At 43.9% G+C, this 27,458-nt stretch overlaps 1 protein-coding gene and 1 long non-coding RNA gene across 18 annotated transcripts in view; one reads left to right on the top strand and one right to left on the bottom strand.

The window, feature by feature from the left end:
• The window catches only part of SUN1 (Sad1 and UNC84 domain containing 1), a 52,672-nt gene extending 36,223 nt beyond the window's left edge, over nucleotides 1–16,449 (bottom strand). For 10 of the 13 annotated variants that reach the window (XM_054693562.1, XM_037506738.2, XM_037506734.2 and 7 more), the window contains exons 1-2: nucleotides 16,393–16,449; nucleotides 3,658–3,754 (exon numbers count right to left, since the gene is read on the bottom strand). In XM_054693562.1, the coding sequence (XP_054549537.1) occupies nucleotides 3,658–3,734 (77 nt within the window). In that variant the 5' untranslated portion in view covers nucleotides 3,735–3,754; nucleotides 16,393–16,449. The other 3 variants (XM_037506735.2, XM_037506736.2, XM_037506741.2) reach the window with 3 other exon arrangements.
• LOC119241448 (uncharacterized) overlaps nucleotides 1–27,458 on the top strand; it is a 72,918-nt gene that overhangs the window by 37,170 nt on the left and 8,290 nt on the right. For 4 of the 5 annotated variants that reach the window (XR_008551189.1, XR_008551190.1, XR_008551191.1 and 1 more), the window contains 2 exons: nucleotides 17,800–17,927; nucleotides 20,480–20,631. This is a non-coding gene — a long non-coding RNA (uncharacterized LOC119241448). The remainder of the gene's footprint in view (nucleotides 1–17,799; nucleotides 17,928–20,479; nucleotides 20,632–27,458) is intronic. The other variant, XR_005124315.2, reaches the window with a different exon arrangement.

Genomic DNA, 27,458 nt, shown 5'->3' on the forward strand with positions numbered 1-27,458 from the left:
GAGTAAGAGATTTTAGCCTAGTTCTCTCAGCAATTATGTAGTGTTATTGTTATGCATTTCTCTTTTTAAAAATTCCATTTCTTAGGGCCTCCCCAGTGGTGCAGCAGGTTGAGTGCAGCTCTGTGAAGCTGTCTGCAGCCTCTGCAGCACAGGTTTGACTCCCGGCTGGCCAGGGAGAAACCCAAATGGCGTGGCAGACGTCTTCTGCCTCCCCCGCTGCTCCCCTCAGCAGTGTCTTCGGTCTGTTCTGTTCCCCGCTCTCTCTGGTGAATTCTCTCACTCTCCCATGCCTCTGACCTGTACCCCAGTTCTTATATAAATAATCTTTAAAAATAAATAAATGAAACTTCCATTACTTAAAGGTTCTTTTTATTAAAAGATTGAAAGAAGTCTACCAACCACAATTGAAAACTGGAAACAGATATGACTACTGGGGAGCAATAAGCTTCAGGAAGTAGTGCACACATGTACGCCTACCAAGTTCTACCTCTACTATGTCATCCCTACTCTGTCAGCTAGCTCTCCTCTCTCCTACTGGTACCCTACCTGATTGAACACACAGACATACTTGTCTACCTGCCATGATAAAAAATAAATAAACCTTTCTCCTTCCTTACCAAAGCAAACTTGTTGAAAAAAGTTGTCTACGCTCACTCTGCAACCCACTTCATTTTGACTTTTGACCCAATGACTATACTAGGACTCTTCTAGTAAAGAGTGAAGAAGTTTTTGGCTCTGTGGAGTTGAATTCACTGGCGAGATCTGACCCTAATCTTGCTTGGTCTTCTAGTAGCATTTGACCTGACTGCTTATTCCCTCCTTGAAACACTCTTCTCTTGGTTTCCATTTCAGATACAAATGTGTTTTTATCCACAGCCAAGTCTCCAACCCTTTCTGTCCTGTTGGCAAAAGCAACTTTTCACAAGAAGCTGAAAAAGTCTGAAACCTATTTTTCCAGTCTCCCTTCCAACTAGAACACAAGTGTACAAACATGACCTACAGTCTACTGGGTCTAGAGGAAGTCTCTTCAGGGCTGGGGAAACTCTTCCTCCATAATCAAGCTATACTCATCATAGGCTGCCATATCACATGTGAGAAGTGCATGGGACTTAATGAGTGGACCGAGCCAACCACACAGATGAACCTCAACAAGTAGATACAGTGAGCCTAAGAAATTATTACAGAAAGTACCATCTATTGTGCAGTCATGCCAATAAATAAAACCCAGAACTGATCAAACCTCTACATCTAACAACCCATCATTTCAGTTTACAGGAAATACAAATTAAAATCTAAGAGACAAATCCCCCAAATAATATGAGAAAACCTTGTTTAGCTTTTTTTTAATGGTTAAAAACAAATGAGAATCTGGAAAATTGGAGCACTGACTAAATATCTGACATACTGGGGCCTCCCCAGTGGCGCAGGGGGTTTAAGCACAGCACTGCGAAGCTATCCACAGCCTCTGCAGCACGAGTTCAATCCCCAGCCTGCAAGGGAGCTACCCACATGGAGCAGCAGACCTCTCCTGTCTCGCCCACTGCTCCCCTCAGCAGTGTATTCAGTCAGTCTGCCTGTTCTGTTCCCCACTCTGTCTCTGGTGAATCCTCTCACCCCCCGTACCTCTGGCCTTTACCACAGTTCTTGTATGCATAAATAATAAATCTTTTTTAAAAAAATCTGACATATTAAAGAGTTTAGATTACTGAGAGCCTTTGGTGTGACACTGGTATTTTGGCTAGGCATTTTAAAAACATAACTATGTTTTCAAGATTTGCTTCAAAGTAAGGTTGAAGCTGAGTGCTATGCAGAAGGGGCTTATTACTATTCTCTAAACTTTCCTACTGTTTGACATTTTCCATGGTAGAAAAAATTTTAATTAAAAAAATTGGAATGACCATTTAGACAATCCTTTATGTGTTTACTGAAAAGTTGCTAAGAACAAAGGCCAGATAGTGACTGAGCAATGAGGCAGGAGCACATCATCAGAAATGAGGGGAGGACTGCCCAGGTAATTAGATGAATGAGAGCAAATGGAAGTTTTACAGAAAGAGGGGGAAAACTGGAATGACAATGAAACAAAAAGGACCACTTCTGCAACCCAAGTCAGGGGCCCAAGGGCTATGGGAGAGCCAAGACTCCACAGACAACCAGTGCCAATAGCAGAGAGGTTTCAGAGAAGTAGAACTCCCAACTCTGCCTTTTGTGTTCCTATCCCAGCTACCCAAACCCAAATGTCTCTTCCATTCTGCCTCCAGTCCATTAGGCACGGCCAGGCAATTTTCCCTACTAAATCCCTCCCCAGCCTGGCCCAGTCCTGCCCTGGTCGAGGTCAGATCCCAGTGTTTTAACTTCTTTCTCTATCCCACAGCATCCTCTGAGCACAAACCTGGTTATGTACAAACCGTTCCCTTACCCTGCCCTTTCTGCTTAATTCTTGCTCCACCAACCAGGTCTCTACTTCCAGATCTAACTGTAGGGAGGTTTGGACTTCATGATATTAACAAGGTAGAAAGTAGACATACACATTCTTTAAAAACTATACTTACTATAGATTATAAAAGCTGAAAATAAATTAGCAATAATAACTATTTGCATGCTTGATAATACAGAATATGCAATAGTTTTACTTGAATTGGTTCACTTTCTTCTAAAATACTATAAGACTCTAACAGAAACTGTTACTAGAAAAAGTATGTCATTTCTGATCTAGAACTGTTAAAAAAAAAAAAAAAACTTATTAAAGGTGAGATATATGGCGGGGCCTCCCCAGTGGCACAGTGTGGTTGAGCGCTGTACTGGGAAGCTATCCGCAGCCTCTACAGCAACAGCGGGGGTTTGATTCCCAGCTGGCTAGGGAGAGTCCCACATGGTGTGGCAGACCTCTCCTGTCACACCCGCTGCTCCCCGCAGGAGTGCTTAAGGTCTGTCCATCTGTTCTGCTCCCCACTCTGTCTCTGGTAAATCCTCTCACCCTCCGGCACCTCTGGCCTGTACCCCCGCTATTGTATAATTTTTTTTTTTTAAAATTAAATAAATAAAAATAAAGGTGAGATATGTTTTACACACTTACTAACCCAATTTTATAATACTTAAGTTTCATTTCAATCATTCTATTTGGTAAACCAGAAATGTAAAGGGCAAGCCAGCAACTTTTAAGGCTCAAAAATCAAGCTTTATTATCCTATCAAAATATGAATAAAAACAGAAAACTTAGCATCTGACAAAAGTTACACTCTTGCAATCTTGGACTTCATCAAAATTCTGTTTATGACACCACCGCTCAAAAGCAAATCATTTACCAGGCTGTTTCTGTGAACTTTAAAATAACCAATCTTTAATACAAATCACAAAACCCTAGGCATAACCACAAAGATTTAGCCTCAAGACCACAGCCGTTTGGGTGGAGTCTAAAACAGCAATTCATGTGCAATGGTTAACCACTGAGTCATCAGAAAAGTAGTTTTAAAAACAATCTCACCAAAAATGCATTTCAGTTTAGTAGTTCGTAAAGACACAGTATAATATAAAGATTACAGATATTTTCACTTTGAAAATGTAACATTTAGTTGCAAGAACCAGAAGCTCCCATTAATTCAATGACATTCAAGAAGTGAAAGGACACCATAAGGATATAGCACATGCACACATGCTCACCTGAGTGCATATGTGTAGCCAGTGTTCTCAGGCACACACTGAGGAGGAGTATACATATGGAGCCGAGAAAAGTCCATGTTCGCGATCTCAAATCATACTGCAGAAAGTGGGGAGAAAGTAATGCAGGGTGTTAAAGGGTTGGAAACATAGAGAAGTCCTGTCTGCTATGGTCAGCCTATATTACTCAACCTGAAGAAGTCACTACTTTAATAAAATCAGTAAAAGTCCTTTGTTTTTAATTTTTAAAAGAGGGAGACAGGTTTTCTTACAGTTACAAATCAAGGAACACTTCTGCTATAGTTAGTTTCCTAAAATATTATCCCCATGAAAGTAAGAAGAAGAAATCCTGGATCAATGAACTTATAATTATGAAAACTGGGGCACTTCAAAAGAAAGTAACCCAGAACCCTTTCTTCTCAAACGTATTTTTAAATTCCTGAAGGTGTTAAAATGTTTTCATTCTTCTGAAATAAGTTTTCACTGTTAACAAAACTAATTCCTATTCCACAGTCAAGAACACTCAGGCTCTCCTAGAGAGTTCACTTTTTCACAAGTATCTCAAAATCAGAACACTTCAGTGTGAACAATAAGTAAGCTTAAGCATTGTTTGTACTTTTGTTTTTCACCAAAAGAAAACATGGGTTACTTTTAAATTAAAAAGTGTAAGCTTATTGTTTTTCATACTGTCGTCTAGACGTCTTTGGAATGACTCAATCTTTCCTAGGCTAAAAACACACACTCACAATCCAAAAAATACCAAAACAAACAAACAAACAAACAAAAAACCAAGCAACAAACCAACACACAGTAATAATGTGAAACATAATGTGTTGTTTAAAAATACCCAAGGAAGATAAAAATAAAGACCATCCTAAACAAAACATGTTTATGTATAAATGACTGATTTCTATCAACTAAGCCAAAGGTACCTCAATTCACATCATCTTCTTTGAAACAGTCTAAATATTCTTTAAAATATTAAAGGATTACATTCTATAATGGGCCTACTAATTTCAACAAACACCACAAAACCCCTGCACTTTAAAAAACATTTTAATATTCCTCAGTTCTTCTCAAGGACATAGCCTACTGATGCAAGAACATACTCAACAAGCACAATTCTTTCCTATTTGTCATCCTATTAATCTACACTTAAGCCTCTTTTTGCAAAAAAAGTGAACTGTAGCTATTTTAATCCATGTATTTGTCTAAAATACCTTTTCAATTGTCTCAATTTCCCTTTTGTCTACTCTAACCAATACCTAAATCTAGATTCAGTCACACAGGGGTGGAGGCCAGAAAAGCAAAGGCAGGAGCTTCAGCAGCCCAAGCTGGCACTGCACGGTCCTGTTTTCTAGCCACAGGCACACAGTTCTCCCAACCCATCAGAATTAGGGCCTCCCTCACACGGAACTGCGGAACTAGAGCCACACCCTAGCAACAGTGTAATAATGGTTCTGACCACACAGTTGTTTTGTAATAACTTACTAGGCAACCATAAATGCTGGGCTGAGTAACAATATTAGTACTCCATCACTGTTCTCATTCTTTAGAGTAGGTAACTAAAGCTTTTTATTCTCTATTAGATAATGACTAACTGACAAAACCCAAACTTCCTAACCTCATTCCCAAAGTGATCTTCCATATTAATATTTTGCTATTCAGTACCTGCATTACTGACCATGCTTAAACCCCAGATTAAAATAGTTATAATCACTGCTAACTAAGTTCTGTCCACTTTTCCATAACTGTGTACTTCTTTCACTAGTTTACTCATCCCTGAGATTTACAAATAGAAATAACACAAATAGAGGTTTGTGTTATGAATGGTAGATGCCCTTGAGGCAAGCACTTCAACACTTAATATAAAAACCTTGACCATGACATGGGAACTCTAGAGCATCCAGTGAGGAATAGGGGCCTACAGGATTTGGGCTCAAATCCCAGTTCCACCCCACCAGCTCACTGCCCCGAGGCCAGAGCCTAATGCAGGAAAGAGCTCTGTCTATTAAGCACAGTGTATGAGTGTTAAGTATTAAGTACAGTGGAGGCTGTGGTGGCACTACCCAACAGGCCGGTGACAGGATTAGGCGTGCGGCCCATGACTCAGCAGACAAGAGCGATTCCAGAGGGCTTATGCAAGAATGCACACTTACAGCCTTTTATTTTAAGAAGTCACATTAATATGATCTCAAATTTTTATCTACCTAAAGGAAAAATAGTGGGTCATTTCTATTGCATAACAGTGTCTTTAAAAGTTAGCAGAGGTGGGCCTCCCCGGTGGCGCAGCGGTTGAGCGCTGGGTTGCGAAGCTGCCTGCGGCCTCTGCGGCGCCGGTTCGATCCCCGGCTGCTCCCCGGCCACCGGAGGAGGGTCCCACATGGTGCGCAGACCTCTCCTGCCGCCCGCTGCTCCCCTCAGCAGTGTGCTTCGGTCCTTCTGCCTGCTCTGCTCCCCGCTCTGGCTCTGGTGAATTCTCTCACCCTCCCGCACTTCTGACTCTACCCAGTGCATGTATAAAAACAAAAACAAACAAACAAATAAATAAATAAAACATGCCTCTATAAAAAAAAAAAAAAAAAAGTTAGCAGAGGTATAGGACAAGTTTTAAACACATTTTCAACCTGGTTCTTCCAATCAATGAGGCAAGCCACCTCTCACAAAGTTTTAACGTAGGCATTATGACGATTTAAGAAGAAACTTCTCTATAATTTAAAATTCTGTTAAAGAACCAGGTGTATATATACATTGGCCATTAGTGCACCCCTATCACTGGCAGGACTACCAGTGACCGAGTGGAAAAACCTAAAGGTTAACCAACACAGAGAGATACAAGCTGACATAGTGGTAGCTTTTTGGTAAAATGCTTAACAAGAGGCACTACAAATATAATAAAATGCCCCAAAACAATATCATTGAGAGAACATCAAGAGTAGATGTGCACTAGATTAGGAAGAGGGCAGTAAGGTCAAGAGCAAAGGAAAGAGGTTCAAGTGGAGATGGAAGACCGAGTCCCAGGGCTAAAACTACAGAGGAAGGGTGAGCCACTGCACATGCAGGTTTTTCCTACTCATTCTGGTTTTACTCCCATAATCACATGAATTCTAGGTTTATATTCTCCAGGGGAATGTATCTAAGTATAAAACTACATGCAATGTCTGATCCTAACTTCATCAGAATCTTGGCCTACACTAATGTTCTGGTCATTACTCCACAAGCCCCTAAAGAGGCATCTCCCCAGAGAAGGGCTGAAGGACCAAACGCATGCGAAGCAGCACTTCTGAAGGAAAGAGACAGAATCAGAGGCTGTAACAAGCTCCACTCAGAATTTCAAAGGGTGAAGGGGGTGATCAGTGTGCTTCTAGGTTTACTGCATCACTCATACAGTATGTGGCTATAGATGTTACTGGAATTTATTTTACTTCTCTCTGCACCTGGGTCTTTCACTCCTTGCACCTATCTCATTTTTTTCCTCCCCCTTATTCTCCCTTAACAGAGCATAATATGCGTTCAGAACACTTTTAAATTAATCTTTAGTTCCTTCTATGAAATGTAAACATTAAATAAAATTGTAGGACAAAATGAAATTGATTTTTTTTAAGGAGTGCTTTTTTTATTTTTAAATTATTTTTTAATTTATACAATAGCTGGGGTACAGGCCAGAGGCGTGGGAGGGTGAGAAGATTCACCAGAGACAGAGCGGGGAACAGAACAGGCAGACTGACCAAAAGCAATGCTGAGGGGAGCAGCGGGTGCAACAGAAGAGGTCTGCCGCGCTATGTGGGAATCTCCCTGGCTGGTCGGGAATTGAACCAGCGCTACAGAGGCTGAGGACAGCTTCACAGTGCTGTGCTCAACATGCTGCGCCACCGGGGAGGCCCCATGAAATCGTTTTTAAAAGGATTAAATGAATTAATGCATTAAAGACAGTCTCTGATGCATAATAAACACTCACATGTTAATTACCTTGTGGAATAAAGTTATCTAACTCATTTTAAATTTTAAAAAGATTTCTTGGGGCCTCCCTGGTGGTGCAAGGGATTAAGCTGCAGCACTATGAAGCTATCGGTAACCACTACAGCACAAGTTTGATCCCCGGCCAGGGAGGTGACCCACATAGTACTGCAGACCTCTCCTGTCTTGCCCACTGCTCCCCTCAACAGTGTATTTCAGTGGATCTGCCTGTTCTGCTCCCCGCTCTGTCTCTGGTGAATCCTGTCCGCTTCCCCCACCCCGCATCTCTGGCCTGCATCCCAGCTCTTGTACGCATAGATAAATAAATCTTTAAAAAAATAAAATAAATTAAAAAAAGATTTCTTTTTCTTCTGACTTAACATAACAATCCCTGAAATTGAAGGCACACTGGCCACTGGCTAAATAAAATCAATGTGGGGCTGTTCTGGACACACAGTTCCCAGGTTAGAGCAGAGTTCCAGGCCCTCAGTGGCCCATCAGCAAAAAATAGAAGAGCCATACTCTACTACTGATAACTAACCATGATTCTCAGCATTTTCAAAGGCTGCCACACTTCCTTTTCATGACTGCTATTTAAGGCCCACCCTGTGAGATTAGAACCTTGCCATGAAGGTGGCCCTGAAGGTGGCCCTGCCTCCACTGGTCTCAGATTGAGGCTCAAGGGAGATCTGATTTGTATTCATAATCTGTCAGGTTTTGAAATAGTAAGTGAGAAACGGATTGAAAACACTTTGCAGTAGCATCAGCAAAGTGAACATCTTGCAAATAGTTGTGTTACAAAGGGGCAGACGGTCCACATTTCACTATCCTCACCTTTCTTAAATACCTTGTAAATGTCATGACTGGTTAACTATAGCTATGGGGGCATCCCTGGTGGCGCAAGGGGTTAAGCACCGAACTATGAAGCAATCCGAGCCTCTGCAGCACGTTCAATCCCTGGCCAGCCAGAGAGACACCCACATGGCAAAGCAGAACTCTCCTGCCTCGCCTGCTGCTCCCCTCAGCAGTGTATTTCAGTCAGTCTGCCTGTTCTGTTCCACACTCTGTCTCTAGTGAATCCTCTCACCACCACCCCCATCCCAGGCCTGTACCCTAGCTCTTGTATGCATAAATAAATCTTCAAATATACATACATACATACATATATATATATATATATATATATATATATATATATTGCCATGGCCAATTTCTGGGAGTACCCTGGGTATAGAAGAGTCTGACTGTACCAAACTCTATACTAGATGCTAAAGAAGGAGTTGAGCTTCCATCAGGCCCACATTCCATCCAATACCCAGAGGCTGGTCAATCCAGCAGATTAGAGCACAGGGAATGAGAGCTCCACAGCATGGGAACACCTCCTGTGCCCCACAAAAAAGAATTATTTCTTCTAAAATTAAAATTCTGAGGTGCTACATTAAAAATTAATACTAAATTTTAACGCAACTATTGTGCTCATATCTTAAACTTGTTGAAACTAAATATAGAAACTAATTAAAAAATCAGTTGTTTTTGCCTATAAAGAAGTATAAACTGGGTTAGAAATTAATGTTTTCCAAAGATTATGTTCAATGTAATTACTTCTACAGAAGTAATAACATAATCTTTGGAAAACATATAATATATGTTATAGAAGTAATTAGTGCTATCAAGGAATTAGTATGGCATCTCTAGTTTCATTTTAAGGAAGCAAAACAATGTTTATGAAAAACTATGATTTATACTAAATAGCTGAGAACTCTTATAAAATGAACTTTTTAAAACAACAAATCAGAAACAAATGACTGTCACCCAAAAATAATTAAAAGGACTTTAAAGAGTGCTACATGTTATAGATATCCCTGGATATGTTTTCAAAACTTCTAGAAAAATACTACATTACTAAATATAATAGTAACTTCTAGAGAATAGAACTTTCACTTTCGCTTATTCCTTTCTGTACCATTTTAACTTTTTTAAGGAGTAGATACTGGTTTTATAATTGAAACAATCCAATAGATATTATATTCCAACAACTATGATTTTCAAAAGGGAAAAAAAAAAAAAGATCTTCATTTGTGAAGAGGTATGGAGCAGACAGACCCAGAGTTCAATTCAGCCTCTTCTACTTAGCTGTGAGACACAGGAGCAGAAAAAAGCAGGATGAAAACATTCAATAACAGTAATTATCAGCAGCAGCAACTCTGTACTGAAAAAGTTTCTAGCCAAGATGTGATGTTCCTTTACTTTTTTTGAAAATGGTGAAAAAACAGAAAGAGGTATAAGTTAGATGGATTTGTTGCCATGAGAAAAGAGCTCTGAGTGTTAGAGAAAGTCTATGTGAAGATCTATTATCAGATGATTACATCTACCAATGTAAGAGATCCAGATCTTTTTAATATAAATCCCCTTTCCTCCTACAATGGTATTTATCGTGATCTTTTAGCAAAAGTCCAAAGTCAAATTATTTATTTTGCACGTTATTGTAAAGGGTCCTTGTTCCTAGAATATAGAAAACAACAATTACATTGTTCCATGGTATTTCTTTCAAACCCAGAGTATGCTGAATTTCCTTACTAGTGCAATTAAGACTGCCCTCCATCATACAGGTGGTTCCCCATTATCCAAAAGTAGACTATTCCTGTGAAACTTTTAAGTCAAAATAGCATAAAGTGAAGAAGCAATTATCATTAATTTTTACAGAAGTTGGGCTGCATTGTCAGTCATATTCCTGCCTCCCATGTCCTGACTTCCTAATGCACGAACACATGAACAGCTGTTACTGATTCTATCACACTTACTGATTTGGCTATCAAATTTCTGTCATATTTAGTTTATCTAATCATCTGTAATTCCTTTGTATATAATGAAGTAAGCCTCTAATTTTACTTTCTGATTATTTCCACCTGGATCATCCACAATAATTGAACTGAACATACCCAAATCACCCCTCTAAATCACCCCTGCAGTGAGCAGCACCTTCCTTCCAGTGGGTCACACATCTTCATTCCTGCTCCCCTGCAGTACCATTTCTTGCTGGATTCCTACAAGTGTCCTTGATCAGTTTCCCTCTCTCCAGTCTTGCCCCTTTAAGACCGGAAACTGTCAGAATGGTCACTTTACAAAGAAATATGACCATCTCACTTCCTTCAGCTCCACACCTAAGTTTCATGAGAATGTGGGATAGGTAACCCTCTCCACTCCCATTACATGTTATTGCTGCACTCTTTCCTATCTGGGCTGTCCTCCTGATTCCCCTTCCTTCGGTCTCATTCTACCCAAAAGACCTGGTTAACTACTTCTCAACCTAAATATTAAGCTGAGATACCACCCTCAGTTCTCCTGAATCACCCCCTGGCCCCAGCCTCTGCCTCCAAGTTCAGTGCCAATTTTAGTGCATTTATCACTTAACAAGAATAGCAACAAGTTTCCTGGTCTCTAACTAGACCCAGAACTCTAAGAACAGGAACTAAACCTCACAACAAGTGAACACTCTGTAGATACCTACAAAAGCAGGGAAAACTCATTGTTAGGCATGTTGCTTGCTTTGATTAAATGAATATGCTCTTGAGTTCCCCTATCACTCTGGGCCTAATCTGACTGCCCTGGAGAAATCACATCCCAAGTGCTATACAAATTCATTGAGAGCAGTAAGGACCAGGCACATTGGGCCCCTCATGCTTTTTCCCAATGGATTCAAAGCGTTCATCATAGTATAGTGTATCAGCTTTGTTTCATGTCCAACTTTAACTGAGAATGATAATTAGGAACAGCAATTATAGGATTTTAGTTGTACTATCAACAGTTACTCCACACCACCATTTCTCAATCACCCTTTTAATGTTCTGTCTTCCCAAGTGTGAAGAGCCTGACTAAAGTGAGTACTTTCCAGTCCTTAAATGTGTAACACAAATAGCAAGAAGTCATTAAATTGATCTGCTTTTCGTATTCTAGATATAGCTCACATCTTCGAATAATATTAACTAAAGATCAAATAAAGTAAACAGAATGACTAAGAACAAAGCAGCCAGGCAAAGCACTGCTTTGTTTTCAAGTTGCACGTGCCCCAGGGAGGGCCCTCTCACTCCCCACTGGGCTCTCAGATCTAGACTGGATTCCCTACTGGGCTCTCTGATGTACACTGGATCACTTTCACCAGCACTCAAGTCTGGGATCTACAGTTTCATTCTACACAGATGTCAAAAGGCATCCTTCACACAGATCCTATCTCTTAAACTAAAAATCACAATAACCATAATAACTAATAACCACTCATTGTGTGGCCCTATGTGACTTCAATGAAAAATAAAACATCCAACAAGCATGCTTAATTACAGACATTATTCAAACTGCAAAATCAACTAATAAAATACACAAGTTACTTAATGAAGTAGTCAATTATACTGTAGTTACAATAAACAGCTATTAAAATTAGTAATATCATGTTCTATGATTTTCATCTGTCGATCCTAGTTACTCTGGCCCAGTGGAGGTAGTTTCCCCTCTCTGAAAATCAAGTGGGGTAAGCAGTCCAAAAATAGTAATGAGTTCCAAGTTTAGGAATCAAGGGAAAGAAGAAAATTAGTGTTCTCAATCAACTAAATAATAATGCAACTCTCCTGCAGGCAGCAATGAGCAGGGCCACCTCTGAACAATTTACAGCAGCAAGTTGAGTCTGGTAACACTGGTGTTTGGCCAATATCAATGTATTATCCCCAACTGCTCTGTGAACCCAGATGGGGGCACTCCCTTTTGCAATGTGCACAGAACTACTTTGTATGCATCAGCAGTGCATCTACCAATGCACCTCAATTCCATAGAAATATGCAGGGAAGGGCAAGAAGAGCTGCAACATTGAAGGATTGGCTGCATCCAAGGAGATCCTATGTCACCATCTCCCCTACTAAAAAAGTTGCTTGGTAACATTTATTTGTTGCAAGCAAATTCAAACTGGTTTTATTTTTAAGAATCCAGAGATCATTTAAGCATCATAAATTCAAGAACAGGAAACAATGGTTATGAGTAGATACTCCATCAAGTACCAGTGTTCTCTGAAAATAGGTCATCCAGGAATTTCCCGTTAAAAATGGTACACTGGGCCTCCCTGGTGGCACAGTGGGTTTAGCACAGCACTGTAAAGCTGTCCGCAGCCTCTGCAGCGGTTCGATTCCGGACCAGCCAGGGAGATTCCCACACAGCGGGGAAGACCTCTCCTGTCTCGCCTGCTGCTCCCCTCAGCAGTGTACTTTGGTCCTTCTGCCTGTTCGGCTCCCTGCTCTGTCTCTGGTGAATTCTCTCACCCTCCCACGCCTCTGGACTGTACCCCAGTTCTTGTATAAATAAATAAATCTTCAAAAAAAATGGTACACTGAGCACAGATGTTAGCTTCCACTCTCTTCCAGAAATCTCTCTTTAAAAATGCTTTTTCAGGCCTCTCTGGTGGCGCAAGGGGTTAAGCACCACACTATGAAGCAATCCATAGCCTCTACAGCACGAGTTGGATCCCCAGCCGGCCAGGGAACAACAGCAGACCTCTCCTGATTTGCCCACTGCTCCCCTCAGCAGTGTACTTCAGTCGATCTGCCTGTTCTGTTCCCCACTCTGTCTCTGGTGAATCCTCTCACCTGCCCCGCCCCCTGCCCCAGCTCTGGCCTGTACCCCAGCTCTTGTATGCATAAATATATCTTAAAATAAATAAATAAATAAAAATAAAAGAATTTTTTTCCCCAAAGGCATCTATCCATAAAAACAAAAAGGGAGAAAAGACAACAGCAAACAAGTGAATGAAAACTGACTTAAGTCAGAAAAAGCTGAATCATAAGCTTACCATAGGGAACAATAAGAAATAATTCCATTTTCATCATGGAACCCCCAAAGCCTTAAGAATTCATGATACCTATGTATTTTGGAAGTAAGGATATACCTGGAAGTAAGGATATACGCTGGAACCAAAATGCAGGAGTAACTAAATGATGAAAGTTTGTTTAAGAAGCAGTTAGGCAAAAACCTCGAGATCATCTAAATTGGTACATAAAAAGCACTTGTCATAACACCCTTTCATGATTAAAAAAAAAAAACAAAAAACTAGGAATACTGGGGAACTTCCTCAACCTAATAAAGGGCATTTACTAAAACCCAGTTAGTATCATTCTCAATGGCAAAAGACCGAAGCTTTCCCTAAGATTAACAACAAGATAATGATGCCTGGCTTCACTACTGCTTTTTAAGATTGTACTGGGAGTTCCAAGGGGGCATCCAAGTAGAAGTTAAATTACCTCTATTCAAAGGTAACATGATCTCATACAATAGCATCAAAAAAATAACATATTTAGGGTAATAACCACATGAAATGAGATTACTACTTCACACTAGGGTGGCCATGGGGTGGGGGGAAACAGAAAATTACAAATGTTGGAGAGGATGTAGAGAAACTGGAAGCCTCTGCACTAGGAATGTAAAATGATACAGTTATTGTGAAAACGTTTGGTGGTTCTGCTGCAAGAATATAACTTAACAACATATGACCCAGCAATTCCAGTCCTAGGTATCTACCCAAAACACTGAAAACAGGGGCTCAAACAAGAACTTGTATACAAGTATTCACAACAGCATTATTCATAAAAGGCAAAAGAGGAAACAACTCAAATATCTACTAATAGATGAATGGATAAAGCAACTGTGATGTATTCATACAATGAATATTACTCAGTCACAAAAAGGCACAGGAATTACATACTACAGGGATGAACCTGGAAAGCATAATGTTAAGTGCAAGAAGCCAGACAGAAGAGAACACATATTGCATCAATTCATCTACATGAAAAATCTAAAAAGGATAAATTCATAGAGAAAGAAAACAGATTATTGCTAGCCAAAGGCTAGGGGGAGTAGATAACGTGGAATGACTGCTAACAGTGAGACAAATGCAGGTAAGCAGAACTCCCAAGTATGTGCAATATCCCATTCTTAGGTGGATGTGTTCAATCATCCCACATTGTAGGAAAAACAGACTAAAGCAAGTAAAACAGGAGGCCACTGAAGGAGAGACTCGACTAATAAAGTAAGATTGTGCTGCTAAATTTTTGAGAAAAACAAAAAATTCTGGAAATTTTAAACTATGATGGCCAAAGTAAAATGCTAAATGGTCGGGGGAGGCTGAGGAAATCTCCTAGAAAGTAGAACTAAAAGTAAGAAAATAGGGCCTCCCCGGTGGCGCAGCGGTTGAGCGCTGGGTTGCGAGGCTGCCCGCGGCCTCTGCGGCAACGGTTCGATCCCCGGCTGCTCCCCAGCCACCGGAGGAGGGTCCCACATGGCGCACAGACCTCTCCTGCCGCCCGCTGCTCCCCTCAGCAGTGTACTTCGGTCCTTCTGCCTGTTCTGCTCCCCGCTCTGGCTCTGGTGGATTCTCTCACCCTCCCGCGCTTCTGACTGTGCCCAGTGCATGTATAAACAAAACAAACAAATATAATAAATAAATGAATAAAAACATGCCTCTATAAAAAAGAAAGAAAAAAAAACTATAAAAAAAAAGAAAAAAAAAAAGTAAGAAAATAGGAGATTTTTAAAAAGGAGAAAGCCAGTCCAAGAAGTCCAATGCCCAAATAACAGTATTTCCAAAACACAACGAAAGGAGAAATCTGAGACAGTTAAAAGGAGGAAATTGCCCAAGAAAATAATTTGAGAAAATTCTCCAGAACTAACCATCCTGAGTTTGCAGACTTCAAGGAACTCTGAAGTAGCGGATGAAATGGATGAAAACAGACCCAAACGCACGCTGTTTCTAAACACTGACAAGGTAAATGTAAAGAGACTGCGTACAAAGGATTCCATAAAAGGATTCAAAAATTCAACAGCAACCCAGGAAGCCCAGACCACCAGAGCAATGCCTGCAAAGTTGGAACTAGTTTCACCCTGGAGATACCAACAAGTAACAAAGCGATAGGGAAGACGAAGGAATCTGGTTCTTTCTCTGAACGTGCCCAAGGAACGGCAGTGGCACCAAGAGGCCACACCTGCTGCGTCGTGCGAGGCTGTACAGGTGTGACAGCCCTGACACGGGAAGGGGGGTTTGGGGGAGGTGGAGGTCGAGGCCCACCTCGGCCCACCTGCAGGAACCTTGCTGGGGCCTCTGAGCCCCTCGCTGAGTTGTCCTGGGGCGAGCACAGCGCCCCAAACGCCCGCCAGCACCTCGAATGCTAAGGAAACCGCTGGGGATCCCCAGTGGTGAGGTGGTGGGGCGGGGTTCTGGTGTCGTAGAGGGGGCGCAGGCTGGTGTTAAGGGTGTCCTGATGTTCAGAAGACGCGGGGCCAGGCTTCCCGGCCCTGGTGAGGAGGAGAGGGCGCGCGGGAGCCGGGTGGAGGGTCCTGGGGCTGTGGAGAGGGAGGGGGTGGGGCTGGGGATCCCGGTGCTAGGGGCGCGGGTCGGGGCTGGGGAGCTGGCGTGGAGAAGCCGGTCGGGTTCAGCAGTCCTGGGGCTCTGCAGGGCGCAAAGGCCGAGGGTGAGCGTCCCGGCGCCTGCGAGGGGGCGCGGGCGGGGTGGGGTTCCTGCCGCCAGGGAGGGAACGCGGGCCGGGCTGGGAGTCCCAGAGCTGAGGAGGGGGCGCGGGCCGGGGGCAGCGACCGTTGGCGGCCCGGGCGGGGCCCGCGGTTGGGCTCGTCCCCGCCACCCCCGGCCCGCGCCCCCAGCCTCCGGGAGACACCAGTCCCAGGCCACACCCTCTGGACCCATCCCTGGCCCCCCCAGAATCCCGACCGCAGCCCCCAGCCCCGCCCGGAGCTCACCTGCCGAGCGCCGCCGCCGCCTGAGGCCTCGTCCGCGCCGCCCTGGCCCACCCCAGGACCGTGCCAACGCCAGCCAATCACGTGCCGCGTTCGGGGTAGGGTCGCGAGCAACGCGGATATCCACCAATCCGGAGAGGACCGCCCGAAACTACTCGACCAATGAGAAAGCGGTCTTCCTGGCATTCTAGCCAATCGCGGGCCGAGGCCGAGACCGAGACCCCCAAGCCGGGGAGGGGGTGGGTGGGGCTCCCGAGCGGCGCGCGCGTCCAGATGGGGGAGGGGCAGGAACGGCTTGGGGGAGGCGGAGACCTCCGCGGGGAGCATGAGCACCCGAATCTCTAGGAGGACCCCAGTTTCCAGGGGGCCTCCCATTTCGGGAGGGTCCCCTGCTTGGGGGGGGCTCCTGCCCCCGAAGGTCACCGTCATCTCCGTGACGGCCCTGGTGTCAGGTCGGCTCCCGCCGGTCCAGGGCGCCCCAGATCCCCGGCGCTGGTCGTCTCCCCGCCTGCGCGCCTTTCCGACCCGTGTCGCTTCCCTGGGGCAGGCTGTGGTGGTCCCTCGGGCCGCGGCTGCCAGACCACCTCTCACGGCCGGACGCTTAGTTATTGCCTCGTGGGTCTCAAAAGCGTCCCCACTTAGGCCGGCCTCTCCTTTGCCCACCTAACCCCCCTCCCTGACCCCGAGTATCTCCTCCCCAATATCTTTACGGATTACTAAACTGTCAGACTTTGCCCGCGGCTGCGGGTAGCGCTTCTCGTTAGTGAGGGCAGGCCAGTCCAGCCAGGCTGCACCCCGGAGGCCTGGTGCTTGCAGAACCCGGCCCCAGGATCCTTCTGCGGGCAGTTTCCCAAGCCTTTCCCCCACCGCCCCATACATAACCCAGCAGCCGTGGACGTGCCTTCTGTTGCTCCAGTTCTGGCTGAATTAGACCCACACCTCCCCGGATCGTCCCTGAGAAGCAGCAGGACACCATATGTGGGTTTTGCGTGTAGAGCCCCGCCCTTTGTTATCTCTCTTGAGCGAGGAAACTATCCTGAGAGCGATAGCGTAAGGAAGAGGAGGCAAGGCTGTCATGGGTGAGAGAGCTGATGAGATCAGGGAAGATTCCCCATGCAGCCATTTCTTAAAATCGAATCCAGGGCTCTTCCAGCCTGCCACACAGCCTCCTGAGGGAGAAAACTTCATCAGGACAAAGAAAAAAAATCCGGTGCACCGGCCATTTTAATGAGAATGTATTTATAGAAATGGCAATGTGTACACTCAGTTCTAGCCGAGACTCTTCGGAGTTTATAGCTATCCTATTTGTTTCTCAAGCATAGGGGTTGTGGGGTTTTGTTTATTTGTTTGTTTTGTTGGCTTATAGAAAGTCTCATCTTCGATGTACATTTTATTAATTTTTTTCCTAAGAGAAATGGGTAGATGTTCCACAGAAGAAGTGACAGAAAGGGAGGAGAAAGAGTTGTCATCTTTCTCAGTGCGGCAGGAAGAGGGAGGAAGATAAAGGTCCCCATTGGTCCAAAAGTGTCTCCTCTAAGGTAAGTGTTACCTCCTACCACAAATAGCCATGTCTAACTATTAAGTGCTAGAGATACTAAGTATGAAATAAAATGTAAAATATCTCACTAATAGTCTTAAATATTGCTTGTGTGTTACATGATGTTTTTGATATATTGTTTAAATAAAATATCAAATTAATTTCATCTTTTTTTTTATGCCTTATTAATGTGGCCAATTTCATAGGTGGCTAGCATATTTCTAACACACACAGGTGTAGATGTTACTGGATACTTCTAGGGAAGGATTCCACACTGAAGACAGATCACAGAACTCTTCTCCCTTCCAATAATTACTAAATGACCAAGAATCATTTTAAAAAAGTTTACCAACACCACCAAAGAACAAGGATACAAACCAAGATCAAAGGACCCCGCTGGGACTTAGTGGGGCCCGCCAGCAGGTGCCAGACAACAAAAGGGAGTCCGCAGAAGAGTCTTTAAGAATAGAAACCCCAACTCTGCGTCTTGGGACAGCGGTGTTTTCTGGGACTGTGGTGTTTTCGAGGCAAGGTCAACGCCATGCCCACACCCAACAGCACCAGCCCTCTCACTGTTTACCCCTCTTAAAACCATTTATAACTCCGCCTGCTCCTATACCTAGCTAGGATTTCTAGAGAAGCTGCTGCCTGGCAGCGTCATGAACAAGCAGAACCATTTTGGTCATCAGGCAGGTGGAAGGGTTAAAAATGTTCCAGGCAAAAACAACAAAAGGAAAGAGGGAGTAAGAAGTGGGGCCTCCCTGGTGGTGCAAGTGGTTATGTCACAGCACTATGAAGCTATCTGCAGCCACTGCAGCACAAGTTCGATCCCTGGCCAGGGAGGTGACCCAAATGGCACAACAGACCTCTCATGTCTCGCCCGCTGCTCCCCTCAGCAGTGTATTTCAGTAGATCTGCCTGTTCTGCTCCCCACTCTGTCTCTGGTGAATCCTCTCACCCCCCAAACCTCTGGCCTGCACCCTAGGTCTTGTATGCATAAATAAAATCTTTTTTAAATTTTTTTTTAAAAAGAGGGAGTAAGAAGCAATTGAGAGCAGTGTAGGTTATTGTTCCCCCTACAACAGCCCCCAATACACTGATGATGGAGAAGATAACCACAACTGTCCTGGCTTTTGTTTCTTCCACCTGGGGCGGGGGATGGTAAACAGATGGGAAAGAAGCTGAGATGTCCCCACAGGTGTTGACTCTGGTGATCACCTGTACTAGGGGACAGCGTCTACCTAGAGTTCCCTCATGAGACTTATACCCATCCTTACTGGCTTCTGTCAGTTTTGTGTTGGCTTCACCAGTGTTCAACTGGTTTGTACTGATATTAGCTGGACTGAACTGGTTTGTACCAGTGAATTGCTTTCAATGAATTCTACATGAGGCCATTGGTACACTGCGAGTACAGAGACAAATACACCGGAGAGTGCCTTGTCCAGCTCCTCAGAGAGAAAATATTGCGTCACCATTGGAGCAATGGTACCTTCTCCATGTGCCTGCCCCTGCTAGCCCCATTGCCTCTTTCCTCTTCCTCTCCTGCTGGCCTACTCTTTCTGTTCTGAGGCCCCACCTACCCCATTCACCTGCCCCTCTGCTCCCTTTATTTCAGAGACCGCCTGTTCTTACCTGGGTAAGAGCTCCTTGGGTATTTAATCCCTCCCTTCTTATTGGGGTTGTGTTGATTTTTTATCTTATTGGGGGTGTCTGCTGTGTGCCAGGTGCTGTATTAAGTCCTGGGGTCCACCTCTGCAAATCAAGCTCCCTGCCCCCCACAGCCTGTATCTGAGAGAGGTCCACAAGGAGGGAGCCAACAGATAACACAGGAAAGAACATTCCAGGTGTAGGGGCCACAAATGCCTACATCCTAAGGCAGGAGTTAAGGACAACTAGGCTTTCATGCACTATTCAAGAAAGCAGAGTGTTTGTGGATTCTGGTTTCTAGATGGAAAAAAAAAAAAAAAGAATTCTCAGGTGACAGCTATCAGTGTGAGACTATCAGAATAAAGGAAGCTGGCCCAGAACTTGATGTCTCATAGTTAAGTTATGGAAGAAGAGACACCACAGAACAAAACTAGCTCTCTTTGAGGGAAAAAACAAAACAAAAAAAAGCAACTTACAGTGTCATGACAATACAGAGACCTGCACTCAGGAAATGGCAAGTTGTTAACTGGAAAATATATGTGCAATGTGAGTCCATGTGTATACACACACACCACTCATAGACATCCACATTAACATAACACATAGCACATGCAAACACACACATGCATGTTCACATAGGATTATACATAGAACATGTGCACATGCATATACACACGTTCACACACAAGGCATAGAAAGTGTTGCTAGTGACTATATCCAAGTAGGGGCATCATAATTGTTTTTCCTTTTTTTATTTGACTTTACTTGCATTTTGTACAATGAAAATATTTTTAGAAATTTTAAAGGTTTAGAAATGTTAAACTGTGGGAAATACAGTAATAGGCATTTTATTTTGCTACCCCAAACTAATAACTACCAATATTTTGTCATATTTTCATGTTGTAGTTGAAGAAATAAAACTAAATCAAAAGGAACACTACAATGTCCAAAGAAGATCATGAAGGAGACTCTTTTCCAGTAGTGGGGAAGGATTTTTTAAACAAAAGCATAAACCTTGAGGCAAAACACTTGTCAATCTGGTTACATCATTGTGAAAGGTATCTGCTCAACAAAAGATAACCTTGAACAAGCCAATAGACAGATCAGTAGATCAGAAGATATTTACCGTGTTGAAAACGGATGAGGGGCTACTGTATAGAATATAGGAGAAGCTCTGGCAAATCAACAACCAAAAGACAGGATTGCAATAGTAAAAGGGGCAAAGAATATAAAGAGGCAATCCACACAAAAAGAAAGGCAAATGCAAAACAACAACAGAAAGAGATATTTAGACCTATTTGTAACCAGAGAGTGCAAATTAAAACATTTCACTGCTTCCCTAGAAAGGGTTAAGAGGAATGAGCAGGAACTGGGGAGCAAACTGCTCTGGTCTTCAGCTAAGATAACCATGGGGAGAGCCAGCTGCTTTCCCTGTAAAACAGGATTAGTATGCCTGCCTAGCGGGATGCTGGTGAAAACAGGAGATACCTGTTTGCAGCATAACGCTGGAAGCACTGGGTAAAAAATACCCCAGCAATTGTTATATAGCGACCAGAGCATGAAATCCTGCCTTCAGCAATGCCATGGCACTTAGGATGAGGGTGGAGGACAGCCAAGGGCCAGCTCTAGAAGCAGAGACCATAGTCTGCAGTCAAAGTGGGCAGGAATCTGGGGACCGGAGGGTCTCAGGACTTCATTGGCTGGATGATGGTAGGTGGCCCACTTGCTCTGCTGGCCCTGAGCTTCCACCTTGTGCTCCTGTGTGTGATACCCATACGTTTTCTGTGTGAAGATAAAGCTTTTGGGAGTGTGGCTCACTGGGGTCCACCTGGAGTGGGAGGTCAATCTCCCTCTGTTGAGGTCCTGTCAAACCATCTGTGCAGCTCCTGGAATGGAGCAGATTATTTCTCTGGCCTTACTTGCCTCCTAGTTGGAGGGTTGCTCCCCCTCTTCCCCCCCCCCCCCCCGCCTTCTAGTGCCCCCTGGAAAGTATCCCAATGGCAGCCTCTTCCCACTGTGATCTCATTTGCTGAGCCAGCAAAAAGACCTGTGGAAGGAGTAACATTGCCTCTGAGTCCCAGTGCACATGCTGGGGACCATACCATGTGTTGCAAATATTGCTTTGCAATATTTTATACACATAATTTACATATAATATAATTAACATACAGTGATATTCATCCTTTTAAAAGTGTTTGGTTCAGCGTGTTTTTGACAAATACATACAGTTGCATAACTATTAACCACAATGAAAAGACAGAATATTCCCAGCACCCCGAAAGTTCCCTCCTGCCTCTTTTCAATAGTGTCCTTTCTCTACCCCTATCAACTGTTCCCTGTTCCCATAGTTCACTTTTCCCTGAAGGTCATGTAAATGGGGTGATACTCTATGAGGTTTCTGAGATGCTTGTGCACTCAGCGGCCTGCTTGAAGTTCATCCATGCTGTTGCCCATTGTTTCTTTTCATAACTGAGTCTGGTTCCATCTAAGGATGTCCCAGACACTATTTATCCATTTGGAGATCAGCCAACTTTCTCTGTAAATGGTCGAGAAAGCGGATATTTTAGGCTTTGCACAATATGTAGTTACAGCATAACTATAGCCACAGACACTAGATAAGAGATTGTACATGGCTGTTTCTCAACAAAACCTTATTTACACAAATTGGCTGCGGGCTGGACAGACCTATGGGCAGAGTTTGCTGAACCCTGGCCCAGTCACTGGACATTTAGGTAATTTCTAGTTTGGGGCTGTAAAATTCATATACAGGTATTTCTGTAGACATTTTTTTTAAGTATAGTTCCGTGGCTTAATTAGCTCATCCTCACTTCTTTCAACAATAGTGTAGATACATGAATTTTTATTTTTTTAGAGTATTTGCCGTTAAAACTTTGAATAATAGCTATTGTTTAAACCATGCATTCTTTTTTTTTAAGATTTATTTATTTATGCATACATGAGCTGGGGTGCTGGCCAGAGATGCGGGGGTGGTGAGAGGATTCACCAGAGACAGAGTGGGGAACAGAACAGGTGGGTTGACTGAGATACACTGCTGAGGAGAGTAGCGGGCAAGACAGGAGAGGTCTGCTGAGCCATGTAGGTCACCTCCCTGGCCAGGGATCAAACTCGTGCTGCAGTGGTTGTGGATAGCTCCGTAGTGCTGCATCTTAACCCCTTGTGCCACCAGGGAGGCCCCCCATCTGTTCTATTTTAAGGAGAGGTATTGACAGATGTTTTTCCTGCTCTGAGACAAGACCTCGCTCCTTGTTTTCTCACTTGAGAAGATAGCATTCAAGCACCATGTCTTGCCCCACAAAGTGCTGGCCACTGTCACCAACTGTGAGGCCTACATCTTAGCAGCATGTTAAGGGAGGGACGGAGGAGAGGCAGGCAGGAGGCCTGGGGAGCCTGTGCCTAGGGCCTCCACTAGAGCACAGCCTTGGCCTGTGTTCTGCTGCCTGGAGTGCCAAAGTATCTGTTTCTGGACTCCCGGTCTTCCCAGTATCAAGGTTGAGGATCAGTATGTTGCTGTTTCACATCTAGGGACACTGAGGCAGAAGCCCACCAGCAGCCTGACTGGATGAGACTGGATAAGACATGGGGATGAGACTCCACGGCCCAGCACAGTGTGCTGTGGCCTGCTCTCTGTCTGAAGGCCAGGGGATGCAGACCAAGGGCAGCACTGCCTTCCGCGCCCAAGCTCTGGGAGCTATTTTTTTTCTCGTGAGCTCACACCTCAAATTTGGCAGCAGGTTCTGTCCTTCAGCTGTAAACAGAACATGACTCCCAAGAGAGGGGTAAGAAAGACTTGCTCTGAAACCCGAACTGGGAGGCTTTGAGCATCTGGATTAGGATGCCAGCACAAGATTAAAAGGCAGGGCCAAAGTGAATTGGTGAAGGAAAACTACCTACTCAGAGGCTTAAGAACCCCTTCCCTTAAGGAAACAATTTGACTTCTGCACATGCTGAGTCTCCTCCTGCTGCCTCTGCTTCCTCCTTTATGGGGCGCACATCACGGGAAGAAGCATCTCCAGAGGAAATGTGGGTTTTTAACGTCTATGTTTATATCCTGTGGTCAGTGAGGGAGGATTCCAGGTCCTGATGTGGTTTTATGGCACGTGATTATAAGGAGTCCTAAAAGGAATATGACAGAGATGGGACAGTCCCAGCCAACTGGTCAGATTTTCCAAGTTCCAGCATCCAAAGATGTACCCGCCCCGTCACTCCAGTCAAGAGCCATGAGGAGCTGTGTGAGGAGTGGCTCTTACCAGATCTTATCAGATGGCTGACTTTACATGGTGGGACCCAGAAAGGCTTTTTTTGGTTTTGTTTTGTTTTTTAAGATTTTTATTTATTTATACAAGCACTGGGTGGGTACAGTCAGAAGCGCGGGAGGGTGAGAGAATTCACCAGAGCCAGAGTGGGGAGCAGAACAGGCAGACTGACGCAATACACTGCTGAGGGGAGCAGCAGGCGGCAGGATCCACGCCTGCACGCCATGTGGGATCCGCGCCTGGGGATCGAACCGGCTCTGCCGAGGCTGCGAGCAGCTTCGCAACCCAGCACTCAACGGCTGCGCCACAGGGGACGCCCCCAGAAAGGCTTTCATGGAGGGTCTGTCTGGTCTTTTTCAGCTTCTGGTGGCTCCTGGTAGTATCCTTTATCTCTGCATCTTTGTCTGGTGTCTCCTGTATCTCGGTGTGTCTCCCTTTCTTTCTCCTCCTTGACAAGGTCATTTGTCATAGGATTTAGAGCCACCCTAATCCAGGATGATCTCATCTCAGGATCTTTACCTTAATTAGATCTACAAAAACCCTAATTCCAAGTAAGTGAAATTTTTCTTGAGATCATGGTAGACTGACAATCATTTGTAAGAAATAATGCACCGTTTCCCAAAAGGCAGTATTTTGCAAAACCATAACATGCTGATGATATGCTAGGGCAACCAGGATATTGGCATTGATACTATGTTCAGGTTCCCCTGTGTCCCACCTACTCCTTTGCATGTGTGCATGAGCATTTGGTGTCATGGATCATGTCACATGAGGTGATACATCCACTGTGAGGATGACTTACATCCCACCCCCATAGGGTCTCTCCTGCTGCCATTTATCATCACATTCCCTTCCTCCCGCAGCACCCCACCCCTCTCCACCTCTTGTCCTAACCCCTGGAAACCACTAACTTGCCTGTTTTTCTTTTTTTTTAAAAAAAGATTTATTTTTATTTATGCATACAAGAACTGGGGTGCAAGCCAGAGGTGCGGGGTGGGGGTGAGAGGATTCACCAGGGACAGAGTAGGGAGCACAATAGATAGATCTACCAAAATACACTGCTGAGAGGAGCAGCAGGTGACACAGGAGAGGTCTGCCTCACCATGTGGGTCAGCTCCCTGGCCAGGATCGAACTAATGCTTCAGTGGCTGCCAATAACTTAATAGCTCTGACTTTAACACCTGCCCTACCAGGGAGGCCCCTGCTAACTTGCCTGTTTTTCTAAAATTTTCTCATTTCAAAAATTATATAAATGGAATCATAAAATATGTAATCTTTTGAAACTGACTTTTTAATCTCATTCCTGGAGACTCATGCAATTTGTTGTATATACACATATTTTGATTTTTTTTAAAATCTTAGACTCCAAAAGAGCAATACAAATATAATAGGACTAATTACATGAATCGTGACATCTTTCTTTCTTCCCATGATACAGTAGGATATTTCCACTCTATTTCCTTTTCTAACACGTCTCTGAACTTTTGGACAGTCTTCTTTTATTTATGCAGTGGGAAACCAAAATGTAGTCAACCATGCAATTCATGGCTATGCATAGTTCTGTTCTTTCATGCACTAACACATGGATTCCTGGTGGCTGTCCAAGGTGATGACATCTTACTAGTGACACTGGGCTTCCAGACTTGTGGCAGTTCCTTTCCAGCTCTTGAACACTATGCACCCACCTTGTATCTTTAGGCATATTTTGGTAGATCAGTTGCTTATTAGTCATGTCCTTTGCATATATAAATTTATCATACAGGCTTTCCATGTCAGAAATGTATACTCCAGGGCCTCTCTGGTGGCACAAGGGGTTAAGTCTCAGCACTATGAAGCTATCCTGCAGCTGCTGAAGCATGAGATTGATCCCGGGATCCCCAGCCAGGGAAGTGACCCACATGGTACAGCAGACCTCTCCTGGCTTGCCTGCTGCTCCCCTCAGCACTGTATTTCAGTAGATCTGTCTGTTCTGTTCCCCACTCTGTCTCTGGCGAATTCTCTCACCCCTGCACTTCTGGCCTGTACCCCAGTTCCTATACGCATAAATAAATAAATCTTAAAAAAAAAAAAGAGAAAGAAACAGCATCTTCAGTGGTAATATCTGAGAGTACAACACTGCACGTAAGGGCACAGCTATCAAAATTTCCTGATTGTTCATCCATAGGGCACTTTAGTTCCAATCTGGGAAAGGATGATGTGACTGTGCATGTTTATTAGCACAGGGTGCCTGGGTTCGCTCAGCAGCCACTCTTCTTTGGGAGACAAAAAAGTTATGGTGACTTGTTTAGAAGTTTCCTATCACCCTGGGATTTCAGTCTAGTTTCCACACCTTCTTGCACTCCCTTCTCCACCACACCCAACCCCCAATTCTCTTCTGCACTTTGTGCTGACACTGTTTGGGTTTTCACCTCTCCCATCCAGGTGTTTGTCCTTCCATGGGTCATTAAGCCCACACAGTCCTTTATTTTTCTTCTCCACTGTGTGTGGGTCATGCTGGAATTAGTAGTGTCCGCGTTCTTTGTTTCATGATCTGAACTTGTAGAAAACCTGCCAGATTGCTCAGGCAGGAGTGAAGGATTAACCCATGTCATAGCAGTACCAAGCATAGTGACTCTGTAAAATCAGGATCACAGCTGCCACGTGCTTAAGTTGAACCCACAATTCACATCTCAGCTATATAATAGTGATGATCTGTTTCTATGAACCACAAGTCATGATTGATAGCACCAACAATAGGGGCTAAGCAGTGTCAGTAACTATGGAAAGCAGATAATCTGGACACTAAAAATGATTTTCCACACCTATTTTGGGGGCCACCATAAAGTTTTGTAACTTCTCCCCAACTTTCCACACCTGGCATGAAAAACCCAGGACTATTTGCAGGCCCTGGTTGGATTTCCTGGATGACAGGGCTTCTAGATCCAGAACCAAGACAGTCCTGAGTAAAATCAGGGTGGTTGACAGTCCTACTAGTCCGCATGGAGATGTGCTGTGTGTGTAAAATACACTTTGGATTTTGAAGACTTAGTATGAAGAATCAGAATATCTCATATTTTACATTGATTGGCTAGTGGAAGAATTTTTTAATATAGTGAGTGAAATAAAATACATTATCCAAATTAATGTCACCAGTTTTATTTTTTTTAATGTAAACATTAGTAACACTTAGATTGCACATGTGTTGGCTTTATATTTCTGTTGGACAGCCAGGTACTACATTCTAAGGTCTGAAAGGCAGGGGCAGGTCTGTTTGGCCATCGAGGGTAACAAGCACGTCTCGCACAAGCCTGGCCTACACCAGCTGCTCAATGTATTCTGTTGCATGAATGGACTCTAGTGTCTATTACCAACCCAATCAAAAGTTTCACATCAGCTTTTGTCCCAACAAGTGCCAGGCTTTCGTTTCTTGTCCAATCCTCGACAAAAGGGCCCCCAGCACAGCTGTTCCACTGTGATCACTTATACACTCCATGCAGAGAAATCTGCCAGGAGTTACTTAAGATAGTTGATTTCAGTTTTTTTAGGAGCTTTTCATTAGCCTTTCATGTCACTTATAGAGTTTATTATAGGACAAGAAATGTGATATACAGAGAAAACCTACATGTTAACCC

This window comes from Talpa occidentalis, unplaced genomic scaffold (assembly GCF_014898055.3).
Source record: "Talpa occidentalis isolate TD23 unplaced genomic scaffold, MPIMG_talOcc4v2.1 talOcc4.12, whole genome shotgun sequence".
NCBI classification, from domain to species: domain Eukaryota; kingdom Metazoa; phylum Chordata; class Mammalia; order Eulipotyphla; family Talpidae; genus Talpa; species Talpa occidentalis.